The sequence below is a fragment of the Salvelinus alpinus genome, chromosome 26 (genome assembly GCF_045679555.1).
Source record: "Salvelinus alpinus chromosome 26, SLU_Salpinus.1, whole genome shotgun sequence".
In the NCBI taxonomy this organism is placed as follows: domain Eukaryota; kingdom Metazoa; phylum Chordata; class Actinopteri; order Salmoniformes; family Salmonidae; genus Salvelinus; species Salvelinus alpinus.
Window position 1 is genome coordinate 2,197,591 of NC_092111.1, and position 14,774 is coordinate 2,212,364.

General features: G+C 41.9%; 1 protein-coding gene across 3 annotated transcripts; it reads left to right on the forward strand.

Annotated features, from left to right (window-relative positions):
* The first annotated feature begins 830 nt into the window (after window positions 1-830).
* On the forward strand, window positions 831-12,308 carry ndufv1 (NADH:ubiquinone oxidoreductase core subunit V1). Of its 3 annotated transcripts, XM_071367245.1 has the most exons (12): window positions 907-960; window positions 1,382-1,418; window positions 1,675-1,793; window positions 1,906-1,988; window positions 2,202-2,372; window positions 2,602-2,785; window positions 3,238-3,427; window positions 3,639-3,851; window positions 4,192-4,358; window positions 4,613-4,694; window positions 4,831-4,976; window positions 12,051-12,308. In XM_071367245.1, exons 3-12 carry the CDS (start codon window positions 1,683-1,685, stop codon window positions 12,126-12,128), a joined length of 1,425 nt encoding a protein of 474 aa, XP_071223346.1. In that variant the 5' UTR covers window positions 907-960; window positions 1,382-1,418; window positions 1,675-1,682; the 3' UTR covers window positions 12,129-12,308. The 3 variants fall into 3 exon arrangements, with proteins under 3 accessions (XP_071223345.1, XP_071223346.1, XP_071223344.1); XM_071367244.1 differs by lacking the exon at window positions 1,382-1,418 and having other exon boundaries at window positions 831-960; XM_071367243.1 differs by lacking the exon at window positions 1,382-1,418 and having other exon boundaries at window positions 937-992.
* Window positions 12,309-14,774: the final 2,466 nt, after the last annotated feature.

Consider the following 14,774-nt stretch of genomic DNA (forward strand, 5'->3'; position numbering starts at 1 on the left):
TGTGTAGGAGGGAGGTTCCTAGGTGTGAGAAGTGTGCAGAAGGGCATGAGACAATGGAATGTGTAGCATTGGGGAAAGTAGTGGAATGTGTTAATTGTAGGGGTGCCCATGGGGCTGGGGATCAGAAATGTCCCGTGCGAGAGAGGCAGGTTGAGGTTTCCAGGGTTAGAGTAGTGCAGAAGTTGTCATATGCTGAGGCAGTGAAGAAAGTAGAGGAAGATGGGTCAAGGGGGAGGGATTCTGAGAGGAGTGGTGTGAGCAGTAGATCTGTCCCAGTACAGAGGGATAGGCCATCAAGTGATATGTGTTTCAGTAAGATTGGATTTTTAGCATTTATAGTTATGGTTATCAATTGTATTGCAGGGATGGAATGTAAGTCGCAGAACATTTAAGTTGTGGTGGCAGTTGCAGAGAGGTATTTGGGTGTACGAGATTTGACATCAAGAGTTACAGGGTGTGTTAAGTGGTGATGTCCCATCCTTGCCTTGGGGCGGCAGGTAGCCTAGTGGTTAGAGTGTTGGGCCAGTAACTGAAAAGTTGCTAGATCGAATCCCAGAGCCGACAAGGTAAAAATCTGGTGTTCTACACCTGAACAAGGCAGTTAACCCACTGTTCCTAGGCTGTATTTGTAAAAAATAATTTGTTCTTAACCGACTTGCCTGGTTAAATTTAAAACAAATTCAATTCAAATTCAGGATGATGAGGTAGGAATAAATGCATTTAATTAGTGGAGTAGGGTGGTGTTAATTTTATTTTATATATAATTTTGAAATTAGTGAGCGTAGTGTTAGAGGGTAGGGTATTTATTTGTTACATTTTATCTATCAAGCGAAGTGTACGGGAGTTGTACTCCAGTCTAGTAGGTGGCGGTAATGCAATAAATTGGATGCCTCATAGAAACCTCATAGAAGACGAAGAAGAACGTCATTTTGTAACACAGGTTCGGGACACAACACCAAGGTACGAAGACCACGTTAGCAGGAAAAACATTTGTAATTTTGTTATTTTCATAGCTACATTAATATATCATGCAAGACGTAACAAAAATAATACGATTATTATGAGACTTGGAGCAGTTTTATGCATCAGAAGTTGATTGTCGTAGCCTGTTTAGCATGCTAGCTAGCTACTGTAACGTTAGCTATCACAAAGTGGAGGTCACGGTGGGACGTTTGCAGGTCCTGCTAGTTCTGTGCCAGGGGAAATGTGTTTGGCTTTTAGCTAGATATTTGACGATTTCTCCTTATACACCTTTGAACATTAGGCCCGTGAAATGTTACAATTTCAGTGCTATGCGTCCTTATCTAACTAACACCTCTGATTAGCTAGATAAGTTGGTTAAAGTATTGAGTTGACAATGACAACAGTATTCTTTGTTCAGTGGCGACGGAAAAAGTCGCCTGACACATAAGAAATAGGTACGCTTCCTTGGCATGGATTTTATGATGGACGTTGATGCCATTCATGTAACGGCGCCTAATGTTTTTGTGTTGTATTTGGGTCGTGTCACATTGCCATTGGGTTTTGTAATGTTGTTGCTTGAGGTTTTGTAATGGGGATGGAACTGAAGCCTGCCCTGGATGTTGACCAATGTATTTAATTGTATTGTGGCTACATTTGAAATGATTTGAACTATCAACTTGTGCACTTGGCTGCATCCTGTCCCGCAACCAGTTATCAGGATGCTGTCCTTGTCCCGGTTGGCTTTGGTCTGTGCTGCGGCTCGGGGCCCAGTTGCTGTCTGTCAAGGCAGAGTGACTTCCATCACACGATTCAACAGCACAACTGCTGAGGTATCCTTCCACAAGCTGTGTAAAGTGCAAACTTGACAGTTCCAGACTATTGGTAGCAAATATTCTGTATTGTATTTAGACTATTAGGCCTAACGTTTTGCAATCTCTTTAGGCACCACCAAAGAAGACAACATTTGGACCCCTGGCTGACCAGGATAGAATTTTCACCAACCTGTATGGCCGACATGACTGGAGGTGCCGTTACAAACTGTTCTCTATACACAATAACACTCTACACAATGTCAGAATTGCTGGCCTTTGGGGTATGAGAGCTTGGACCAGCATTCTTCATCGGTACAATTATATAAAATTCCATGCATATAACTTAATCATACAGTAATATGCTAATGTAATAGTATTCTTAGGAATTAGGTGTCATATTATTACTCTCTCCCTATGTCGTTCCAGGCTAAAGGGAGCTCAAAGTCGTGGTGACTGGTACAAGACCAAGGAGATCCTGCTGAAGGGAGTGGACTGGATCCTCAACGAGATCAAAGTTTCAGGGCTGCGGGGGAGAGGTGGAGCAGGGTTCCCCACCGGCATGAAGTGGGGCTTCATGAACAAGCCCAGTGATGGCAGGTCAGTGGTACTGCCTGTGATGCTCCGTTGTGACGTTTCCCCTAGGTACTGATCTAGGATCAGCTTTCCCTCCCCAATACTAACCTTAACCATTAGTGGGGTGAATGCTAAGCTTACCCAAAATCAGAATCCAGGGGCAACTTTACCCTAAACCCCCATTTGACACTGTGCCAACTTTGACCTGAGAAAGGAATCTAAAACTCCTATCCCCCCTTCATCTGATCCTTAGACCAAAGTACCTGGTGGTGAATGCTGATGAAGGAGAGCCTGGCACCTGTAAGGACAGGGAGATCATGCGTAACGACCCCCACAAGCTGGTGGAGGGCTGCCTGGTGGCCGGGAGGGCCATGGGAGCCCGCGCTGCCTATATTTACATCAGGGGAGAGTTCTACAATGAGTCCTCCAACCTGCAGGTGAGAGCGTGGACTGCATGAAAAGGGAAAACAAGTTCATAACTACAATGGTTTAGAGGTTGATCTCTAGACAGTTAAGAGTCCTACTCATTGTAGGACTCTTCTTAGATGTGGCACACTTTTTCACCTTTTCCAATGTTCCTAGTACGTTCAACACATATATGGTTCCTTTTATAAGGTAATTGATTTTGAATGACTTTCGTTGACGTCTTCTTTGATCTTGGCCATCTTGACCCGGCACAGCCAGAAGAGGACTGGCCACCCCTCATAGCCTGGTTCCTCTCTAGGTTTCTTCCTAGGTTCTGGACTTTCTAGGGAGTTTTTCCTAGCCACCGTGCTTCTACACCTGCATTGCTTGCGGTTTGGAGTTTTAGGCTGGGTTTCTGTACAGCACTTTGAGATATCAGCTGATGTAAGAATACATTTTGATTTGATGCCGGTTTTGACCTCAGGTGGCCATCAACGAGGCCTATGCAGCTGGTCTGATTGGGAAGAACTCCTGCGGCTCTGGCTACGACTTTGACGTGTTTGTGATGCGTGGGGCTGGTGCCTACATCTGTGGAGAGGAGACGGCACTCATCGAGTCCCTTGAGGGCAAGCAGGGGAAGCCCCGCCTGAAGCCCCCATTCCCTGCTGACGTTGGTGAGTTTCTGAGGTGGAGAGGAAGATGGAGTCCACCAGAATATGGAACTAATCATAGCATGGCAATGATATGTTTTTGATGATGATAATAGGTCAATTTACAGGTTCAACAGAACACCTTCTACATCAATACCAGTAACATCCAAATATCCTTTAACTTTTCTTCTAAAAGTTTAGTTCTAAACTGGTTGACCATTTTGTTCCCTCCAAGGTGTGTTTGGTTGCCCAACAACTGTCGCCAACGTGGAAACGGTAGCTGTGGCGCCCACTATTTGTCGCCGTGGCGGCACGTGGTTCCTAGGCTTTGGCAGAGAGAGGAATTCAGGCACAAAGCTCTTCAACATCTCAGGTCATGTCAACACCCCCTGCACAGTGGAGGAGGAGATGTCTGTTCCTCTCAAGGACCTCATCGAGAGACACGCAGGTACGTCCTTACCGTACACCACGTGAGCATTTAAAACTGAGCTGCATCTCTCTTCCCAATGTATAATAACCACCTCACTCACCATTGTTGCTACAGTTAGCAAACATGCCAGTTCAAAGATATCCAATATATGTACTGTATGTTGTCTTAAATTAGTAATAAAGCAATCCAGAAGATTTTAAGATTATCAGGCCCTGAATCAGGTTTCCTAGGAAACACTAATGCCACAACAAACCTTTCTCAGTATTAAGGTACAGTATATATATATATTGTACTTGCTCATTAACACACACATGTGCAGCCTCAATTCAACTGACCAAAGTCAATTCATCTCTCCCAGGTGGTGTGCGCGGTGGCTGGGACAATCTGTTGTGTGTGATCCCTGGAGGCTCTTCCACACCCCTCATCCCCCGTTCAGTGTGTGACACCGTGCTGATGGACTTTGACGGCCTGGTCCAGGCTCAGACTGGCCTCGGCACTGCCGCTCTCATCGTCATGGACAAATCTGTAAACTCTCATCCACACTGGTTTCCCAGACAGTGTTCAAGCCTAGTCCTGGAATAAGAAACACTTTCAATAGAAAATCTCCATTGAAAATGATATTTTGGACAGGTCTAGGGTTAATCTGTGTCTGGGAAACCGGCCCTGTATGTATAAGTAACAGTATAACACTGATGAGAAAGTGGTTCTTACATCTAGGATAATTGAAATTTGATCGGACACATTGAGATATGTTGTTGAGAGATGTACTCTCATTGCAGACTGACGTCATCAGAGCCATCGCCCGCTTGATTGAGTTCTACAAACACGAGAGCTGTGGCCAGTGCACCCCCTGCAGGGAGGGTAAGGAAGGCTACTTATCTATTTTGATCCAAACGTTGTGCCTTTTTAAAGACTGCTACAAGTCTGTTTGTCTCTCTCTGCCCTATTCCCATATTTATCTTACTTATTCTCTCCATCTCTCTTGTCCTCTGTGAAGGAGTGGACTGGATGAACAAGATGATGTGGCGCTTTGTGAAGGGTGATGCGCGGGCGGCTGAGATCGACATGATCTGGGAAATCAGCAAGCAGATTGAGGGGCACACCATCTGTGCCCTGGGTGATGGAGCCGCGTGGCCCGTACAGGTAAATACAGGAGATACTGTATACAAAGTGCATTCATAAAATATTCAGACGCCTTATTCTAAAATAAATTAAATGGTTTTCCCCCCCTCAATCTACACACAATACCCCATAATGAAAGCAATAACAGGTTTTGAAATTTTTGCGAATGTATAATAAAAAATAAAAAAATGAAATTACATTTACATAAGTATTCAGACCCTTTACTCAGTACTTTGTTGAAGCACCTTTGGCAGCGATTACAGACTCAAGTCTTCTTGGGTATGACACTACAAGCTTGGCACACCTGTATTTGGGGAGTTTCTCCTAATCTCTGCAGATCCTCTCAAGCTCTGTCAGGTTGGATGGGGAGCATTGCTGCACAGCTATTTTCAGGTCTCTCCAGAGATGTTTGATCGGGTTCAAGTCCGGGCTCTGGCTGTGCCACTCAAGGACATTCAGAGACTTGTCCCGAAGCCACTCCTGCGTTGTCTGGGTTAGAGGTTGACCGATTATGATTTTTCAACACCGATACCGATTGTTGGAGGACCAAAAAAGCCGATACCGATTAATCGGCCTTTAAAAAAAAAAAAAAAGTTATAATTTCAATTTATTTATTTGTAATAATGACAATTACAACAATACTGAATGAACACTTATTTTAACTTAATATAATACATCAATAATATCAATTTAGCCTCAAATAAATAATGAAACATGTTCAATTTGGTTTAAATAATGCAAAAACAAAGTGTTGGAGAAGAAAGTAAAAGTGCAATATGTGCCATGTAAAAAAGCACTTAAACGTTAGTTTAAGTTCCTTGCTCAGAACATGAGAACATATGAAAGCTGGTGGTTCCGTTTAACATGAGTCTTTAATATTCCCAGGTAAGAAGTTTTAGGTTGTAGTTATTATAGGACTATTTCTCTATATACGATTTGTATTTCATATACCTTTGACTATTGGATGTTCTTATAGGCACTTTAGTATTGCCAGTGTAACAGTATAGCTTCCGTCCCTCTCCTCGCTCCTACCTGGGCTCGAACCAGGAATACATCGCAACAGCCACCCTCGAAGCAGCGTTACCCATGCAGCGCAAGGGGAACAACCACTCCAAGTCTCAGAGCGAGTGATGTTTGAAACGCTATTAGCGCGCACCCCGCTAACTAGTTAGCCATTTCACATCGGTTACACCAGCCTAATCTCGGGAGTTGATAGGCTTAAAGTCATAAACAGCGCAATGCTTGAAGAATTGCGAAGAGCTGCTGGCAAACGCACGAAAGTGCTGTTTGAATGAATGCTTACGAGCATGCTGCTGCCTACCATCGTTCAGTCAGACTGCACTATCAAATATCAACTCATAGACTTAATTATAACATAATAACACACAGAAATACGAGCCTTTGGTCATTAATATGGTAGAATCCGGAAACTATCATTTCGAAAACAAAACGTTTATTCTTTCAGTGAAATACGGAACCGTTCCGTATTTTATCTAACGGGTGGCATCCCTAAGTCTAAATATTGCTGTTACATTGCACAACCTTCAATGTTATGTCATAATTATGTACAATTCTGGCAAATTAATTACGGCCTTTGTTAGGAATAAATGGACTTCACACAGTTCGCAATGAGCCAGGCGGCCCAAACTGCTGCATATACCCTGACTGCTTGCACGGAACGCAAGAGAAGTGACACAATTTCACTAGTTATAAGAAATTCATGTTAGCAGGCAATATTTCAAAAAATATATATACACTGCTCAAAAAAATAAAAGGAACACTAAAATAACACATCCTAGATCTGAATGAAATATTCTTATTAAATACTTTTTTCTTTACATAGTTGAATGTGCTGACTACAAAATCACACACAAATTATCAATGGAAATCAAATTTATCAACCCATGGAGGTCTGGATTTGGAGTCACACTCAAAATTAAAGTGGAAAACCACACTACAGGCTGATCCAACTTTGATGTAATGTCCTTAAAACAAGTCAAAATGAGGCTCAGTAGTGTGTGTGGCCTCCACGTGCCTGTATGACCTCCCTACAATGCCTGGGCATGCTCCTGATGAGGTGGCGGATGGTCTCCTGAGGGATCTCCTCCCAGACCTGGACTAAAGCATCCGCCAACTCCTGGACAGTCTGTGGTGCAACGTGGCGTTGGTGGATGGAGCGAGACATGTTGTCCCAGATGTGCTCAATTGGATTCAGGTCTGGGGAACGGGCGGGCCAGTCCATAGCATCAATGCCTTCCTCTTGCAGGAACTGCTGACACACTCCAGCCACATGAGGTCTAGCATTGTCTTGCATTAGAAAGAACCCAGGGCCAACCGCACCAGCATATGGTCTCACAAGGGGTCTGAGGATCTCATCTCGGTATCTAATGGCAGTCAGGCTACCTCTGGCGAGCACATGGAGGGCTGTGCGGTCCCCCAAAGAAATGCCACCCCACACCATGACTGACCCACCGCCAAACCGGTCATGCTGGAGGATGTTGCAGGCAGCAGAACGTTCTCCACGGCGTCGTCTGTCACGTGCGTGTGAACCTGCTTTCATCTGTGAAGAGCACAGGGCGCCAGTGGCGAATTTGTAAGCACAACCCCCACCTGTGGACATCGGGCCCTCATACCACCCTCATGGAGTCTGTTTCTGACCGTTTGAGCAGACACATGCACATTTGTGGCCTGCTGGAGGTCATTTTGCAGGGCTCTGACAGTGCTCCTCCTCATCCTCCTTGCACAAAGGCGGAGGTAGCGGTCCTGCTGCTGGGTTGTTGGCCTCCTCCACGTCTCCTGATGTACTTGCCTGTCTCCTGGTAGCGCCTCCATGCTCTGGACACTACGCTGACAGACACAGCAAACCTTCTTGCCACAGCTCGCATTGATGTGCCATCCTGGAAGAGCTGCACTACCTGAGCCACTTGTGTGGGTTGTAGACTCCGTCTCATGCTACCACTAGAGTGAGAGCACCGCCAGCATTCAAAAGTGACCAAAACATCAGCCTAGGAAGCATAGGAACTGAGTGGTCTGTGGTCACCACCTGCAGAACCACTCCTTTATTGGGGGTGTCTTGCTAATTGCCTATAATTTCCACCTTTTGTCTATTCCATTTGCACAACAGCGTGTGAAATTTATTGTCAATCAGTGTTGCTTCCTAAGTGGACAGTTTGATTTCACAGAAGTGTGATTGACTTGGAGTTACATTGTGTTGTTTAAGTGTTCCCTTTATTTTTTTGAGCAGTGTATATATCTATATATAACTAAATATGCAGGTTTCAAAATATATACTTGTGTATTGATTTTAAAGAAAGGCATTGATGTTTATGGTTGGGTACATTGGTGCAACGACAGTGCTTTTTTCGCAAATGCGCTTGTTAATTCATCACCCGTTTATCGAAGTAGGCTGTGATTCGATGAGAAATGAACAGGCACCACATCGATTATATGCAACGCAGGACACGCTAGATAAACTAGTAATATCATCAACCATGTGTAGTTAACTAGTGATTATGTTAAGATTGATTGTTTTTTATAAGATAAGTTTAATGCTAGTTAGCAACTTACCTTGGCTTCTTGCTGCCCTCGCGTAACAGGTAGTCAGCCTGCCATGCAGGCTCCTCGTTGAGTGCAATGTAAGGCAAGTGGTTAGAGCGTTGGACTAGTAACCGGAAGGTTGCAAAAATGAATCCCCGAGCTGACAAGGTAAAGATCTGTCGTTCTGCCCCTGAACAAGGCAGTTAACCCACCGTTTTCTAGGCCGTCATTGAAAATAAGAATGTGTTCTTAACTGACTTGCCTAGTTAAATAAAGATTAAATAAAGGTGTATTTATAAAAAAATAATAAAAAAACGGCAAATCGGCGCCCAAAAATACAGATTTCCGATTGTTATGAAAACTTGAAATCGGCCACGATTAATCGGAATGGCCGATTTTAATCGGGGCCGATTTCAAGTTTTCATAACAATCCCTACAGTGAAGTATGGTGGTGGCAGCATCATGCTATGGGGATGTTTTTCAACGGCAGGGACTGGGAGACTAGTCAGGTTGGACGGAAAGATGAACGGAGTAAAGTACAGAGACATACTTGACGAAAACAGGACCTCAGACTGGGGCAAAGGTTCACCTTCCAACAGGACAACGACCCTAAGCACATAGCCCAGACTGGAGGTCGACCGATTAATCGGAATGGCAGATTAACCTCTCTAGGGTACATGAGACGGTAGCGTTCCACCTCTTCAACAGCCAGTGAAACTGCAGGGTGCCAAATTCAAAACAACAGAAATCCCATAATTAAAATTCCTCAAACATTCATGTATTTTACACCATTTTAAAGATACACTTGTTGTAAATCCAGCCACAGTGTCCGATTTCAAAAAGGCTTTACGACGAAAGCATACCAAACGATTATGTTAGGTGAGTGCCTATTCACAGAATAACACAGCCATTTTTCCAGCCAAAGAGAGGAGTCAAAAAGCAGAAATAGAGAAAATTAATCACTAACCTGTGCTGATCTTCATCAGATGACAATCCTAGGACTTCATGTTACACAATACATGTATGTTTTGTTCGGTAAAGTTCATATTTAAATGCAAAAATCTGAGTTTACATTGGCGCCTTACGTTCAGAAGTTCCAAAACATCCTTTGATTTTGCAGAGAGCCACATCAATTTACAGGAATACTCATAATAAACATTGCTAAAAGATACAACTGTTATGCATGGCATTTTAGATGCACTTCTCCTTAATGCAACCGCTGTGTCAAATTTCAAAAAAGCTTAACGGATAAAGCAAACCATGCAATAATCTGAGTCGGCGCTCAGGTCCCAATCAAGACACAAATATATCCGCCATATTGTGCAGTCAACATGTCAGAAATAACATTATAAACATTCACTTACCTTTGATGATCTTCATCAGAATGCACTCCCAGGAATCCCAGTTCAACAATAAATGTTTGTTTTGTTTGATAATGTCCATCATTTATGTCCAAATTCTTCCTTGTTGTTCTAGCGTTCAGTACACTTTCCAGCGTTCAGTACACTTTCCAAACTCACGACGCGCGGGCAAGTCCAGCGGAAAGTACGGACGGAAAGTAAAAAAAGTTATATTACAGTCCGTAAAAACATGACAAACGAAGTATTGAATCAATCTTTAGGATGTTTTTAACATTATTGAAGAATTATGTTCCAACCGGAGAATTCCTTTGTCTTCAGAAAAGCAAATGGAACGGGAGCGAACTCTCATGTGAACGCGCATGGTCAGCTCATGGCTGCTGGCAGACCTCTGACTCATTCCCCTCTCATTCGCCCCCACTTCACAGTAGAAGCATCAGACAAGGTTCTAAAGACTGTTGACATCTAGTGGAAGCCTTAGGAAGTGCAACATTACCAATATCCCAATGTATCTTCAATAGGAGCTGAGTTGAAAATCGATCAACCTCAGATTTCCCATATGAGTTCTATTATACTAACAGACATCATTCAAACAGTTTTAGAAACTTCAGAGTGTTTTCTATCCAGATCTACTAATAATATATTTTCATAAATCCACTCTACAATTTTTTTTTATCTTCGCTTATACTTAGCCAATATTGATCAGAGTTACCTTGTCCTATGGATATCTACACAGTTATAAAATTGGCAAGGTGGTGTAAGCCTACACGAAACACAGACCTTATTTTAAGTAAATCTAAAAAATATCCTATAGAATAAATGAAGGAACCGCTTTTCAGATTTTGCTAGAAGGTGTCATGGGAATTATGACTCGCACTCTGGTCGTCAATTCTTACCATGCCCATTATTAAAATAGGATTTCCTGCATATAGAAATGACAGTTTTTGTTTTCAACATTCATCACAGGTAACTTAAACTCTATTTTTATTCAAACAGTTGAGAGTATTTGTCTCCTAAGCAGACTCTTCAGTATCATTGTCACTTCAGAGCTGTGTGTGTGTGTATTTATGTATTATATTAAGTTAAAATAAGTGTTCATTGTTCATTCAGTATTGTTGCAATTGTCATTATTACAAAAATGTGTGTGTATGATATATATATATATAAAACATTTTTTTTTAAATATATATATAAATCGGCATCGGCTTTTTTTGTCCTCCAATTATCGGTATCGGCGTTGAAAAATCATAATCGGTCGACCTCTAGTAGGGATGGTGCCAGGTTTCCTCCAGATGTGACGCTTGGCATTCAGACCAAAGAGTTCAATCTTGGTTTCATCAGACCATAGAATCTTGTTACTCATGGTCTGAGAGGCCTTTAGGTGCCTTTTGGCAAACTCCAAGCGGGATGTCATGTGCTTTTTACTGACGAGTGGCTTCTGTGTGGCCACTTTACCATTAGGCCTGATTTAGTGGAGTGCTGCAGAGATGGTTGTACTTCTGAAAGTTTCTCCCATCTCCACAGAGGAACACTGGAGCTCTGTCAGCGTGACCATCGGTTTCTTGGTCACCACCCTGACCAAGGCCCTTCTCCACCTTTTGCTCTGTTTGGCACGGTGGCCAGCACTAGGAAGAGTTTGGTTGTTCCAAACGTCTTCCATTTAAGAATGATGGAGATCACTCTACTTTTGGGGACCTTCAATGCTGCAGAAATGTTTTGGTACCCTTCCCCAGATATGTGCCTCTACACAATCGTGTCTCGGAGCTCTACGTACAATTTCTTCGACCTCATGGCTTGGTTTTTTAATTTAATCATTTTTCGAATAAGGCTGTAACGTAACAATGTGTAAAAAGTCAAGGGGTCTGAATCATTTCCGAATGCACTGTGCATACACTCACTGAGGCTCAACTTGTTATGCCTGATTCACATTAAAGTGACAAGCTAAGCTATACTGGGCTGGCCTGGTTACACAATAATCCCTCATAGTGAAAATATCCAAGCCAGCATGGTTCGGGTCAGTCCTATAGAGTGAGCCATTAGTGTGTATTGGTGGTAAGTAATACAGGTTTCTATGGACTGTGCCTGCATCTGTCCATAGAGACTGCTATTTAAACAGACTGTATTTGATTTGGAAATAGTGTAGTCAGCTGACTTTCCCTTTTCTTAACTCACTCTCTCCTACTCTTCTTTCTCTCTATAGGGATTAATCAGACACTTCAGGCCTATCATGGAGACTCGAATTGCAGAGTTCCAGCAGAAGGACCAAGCCAGAGCTTAAATCACTCCTTCGTCCCCTTCCTCTACCCTTCATTCACAAATTATTTAAATAAGAATGCATTTTTTTTTTGCCTTTGTCTGAAGTCACCAATAAAGCTGTATGTAACTAAATAGTTAAACAATTTAACAGTTGTGCTGTATACAGTATATGTATTGTTCATTTAAGACTTACAAAATTCAATCATGGAATTGCTATTTGTTTCTTCATTTTGATGAATCAGTGTTTGTCTCTCCTGTCGTTTAACAGAAGGAACATTGTTGTGGAGCATGGTACATGCAATTGCAGCTGTTCATAATACAAATGAACTACTGTATGAATATCAGTATCCTGCAATGGCTTTATGAGGTCATTTTAAATTTCTCACAGCAGAAATAGATGAATCCAGTCCACCATGTCAGAGTGAAATAGACCAAGAACAGTCTGGCATGTGATCTGACTGAATTAGGACAACCCCCCCCCCCCCCCCCCACACAAAAAAAACTTTTTATTTATATAATTTTTGATTGGGCTCTTCAGATAGTATATACATGTTTCATAAGCCTATATATAATTCTTTTTTTTTTTTTACAGAAAATGTGTTTTAAAAATGCAACATGTTCTCTCAGCCTCATGGCAAATGTGTAAAATAGCATGAGTTTAGCTATAAAACTGCAAATGTTTCTTTGCCCCATTAACTTTGCTGGCCCCGCGAAATGGAGCTACGCCACTGTTAGGACCGCATGGTCTATTAAGCACATACAATGCCACAGTATGATTCATAATACCCATAAAACATAGCAGTCAAACAGGGAAATGGTTCCAATAGTTTGTTTCCACCATAATTTTTTTTAGAAACGCTTAAAATAAGGGTTGTATTTTCTGTAGGCTTACCCTGACGTGACATTTTGATAATCGTGTAAATCGGTTGGGCAAGGTGAAATAAATATATTCGGCTTTGCTCTGATTCGAAAATGCTATTTAGCAGTAGAAGTAGACTTCGTACAAGACTACAAATCCCTGCATACTCCGGTAGTCGTTTTCTAGCTACCTTGATCCAAAACAAAAGATATATTGAATATTTTAATTTACTGTTCCATATTAACTAATGTCTTATTTATCTATTTAGTCTTGTACAGAATACTTTCCTAGTAGCAGTCAGATATTTATAGTGTTCCATGAATACTAGGCTAGGTTTTGTTGCAAAGAAACTATATTGCTAGCTACCTACAGTACCAATCAAAAGTTTGGACAGACCTACTCAGTCCAGGGTTTTTCTTTATGTTTACTATTTTCTACAGTGTGGAATAACAGTGAAGACATCAAAACTATGAAATTACACATATGACATGTTGTAACCACAAAAGTCTTGAATCAAAATATATTTGAGATTCTTCAAAGTAGCCACCCTTGATGACAGCTTTGCACACTCTTTGGCATTCTCTTAACCAGCTTCATGAGGTAGTCACCTGGAATGCATTTCAATTAACAGGTTTGCCTTGTTAAAAGTTAATTTGTGGAATTTCTTTCCTTAATGCTGTGAAACCAATCAGTTGTTTTGTGACAAGGTAGGGGTGGTATACAGAAGATGGCCCTATTTGGTAAAAGAACAAGTCCATATTATGGCAAGAACAGCTCAAATAAGCAAAGAGAATTGACAGTCCATCATTACTTTAAGACTTGAAGGTCAGTCAATGTGTAAAATTTCAAGAACTTTTAAAGTTTCTTCAAGTGCAGTTGCAAAAACCAAGCGCTATGATGAAACTGGGTCTTATGAGGACCGCCACAGGAAAGGAAGACCCAGAGTTACCTCTGCTGCAAAGGATAATATTTTTGCAGGAATCTCCTTGCGAATGATTTTGCCGAAGATTGTATCTCCGCTGGGCTGGGCAACCTGCTTTTGCTATCTCGGATTGCAGCCCAAATAAATGCTTCAAAGAGATCAAGTAACAGACATCTCAACATCAACTGTTTAGAGGAGACAGTGAATCAGTCCTTTGTGGTTGAATTGCTGTGAAGAAACCACTACTAAAGGACACCAATAAGAAGAAAATACTTGCTTGGGCAAAGAAACATGAGCAATGCACATTGGACCGGTGGAAATCAAATCACATTTTATTGGTCACATACACATGGTTAGCAGATGTTATTGCGAGTGTAGAGAAATGCTTATGCTTCTAGAGCTGACAGTGCAGCAGTATCTAACAGATAATATCTAACAATTCCACAACAAAACCAAATATCTAACAAATTCCATAACAAAACTAAATACACACAATCTAGTAAAGAAATGGGATAAGAATATATATATTATATTTATATTTAAGTCATTTAGCAGACGCTCTTATCCAGAGCGACTTACAAATTGGAAAGTTCATACATATTCATCCTGGTCCCCCCGTGGGGAATGAACCCACCACCCTGGCGTTGCAAGCGCCATGCTCTACCAACTGAGCCACACGGGACCTATAAAATATATGGATGAGCAGTGACAGAACGGCAAGATGCAATAGATAGTAAGGAATAGATAGTGAAGGATACAGTATATGAGTAATGCGAGATATGTAAACATTCTTAAAGTGTCATTATTAAAGTGACTAATATTCCATTTATTAAAGTGGCCAATGATATCAAGTCTGTGTAGGTAGGTAGTCGCCTCTCTGTGCTAGT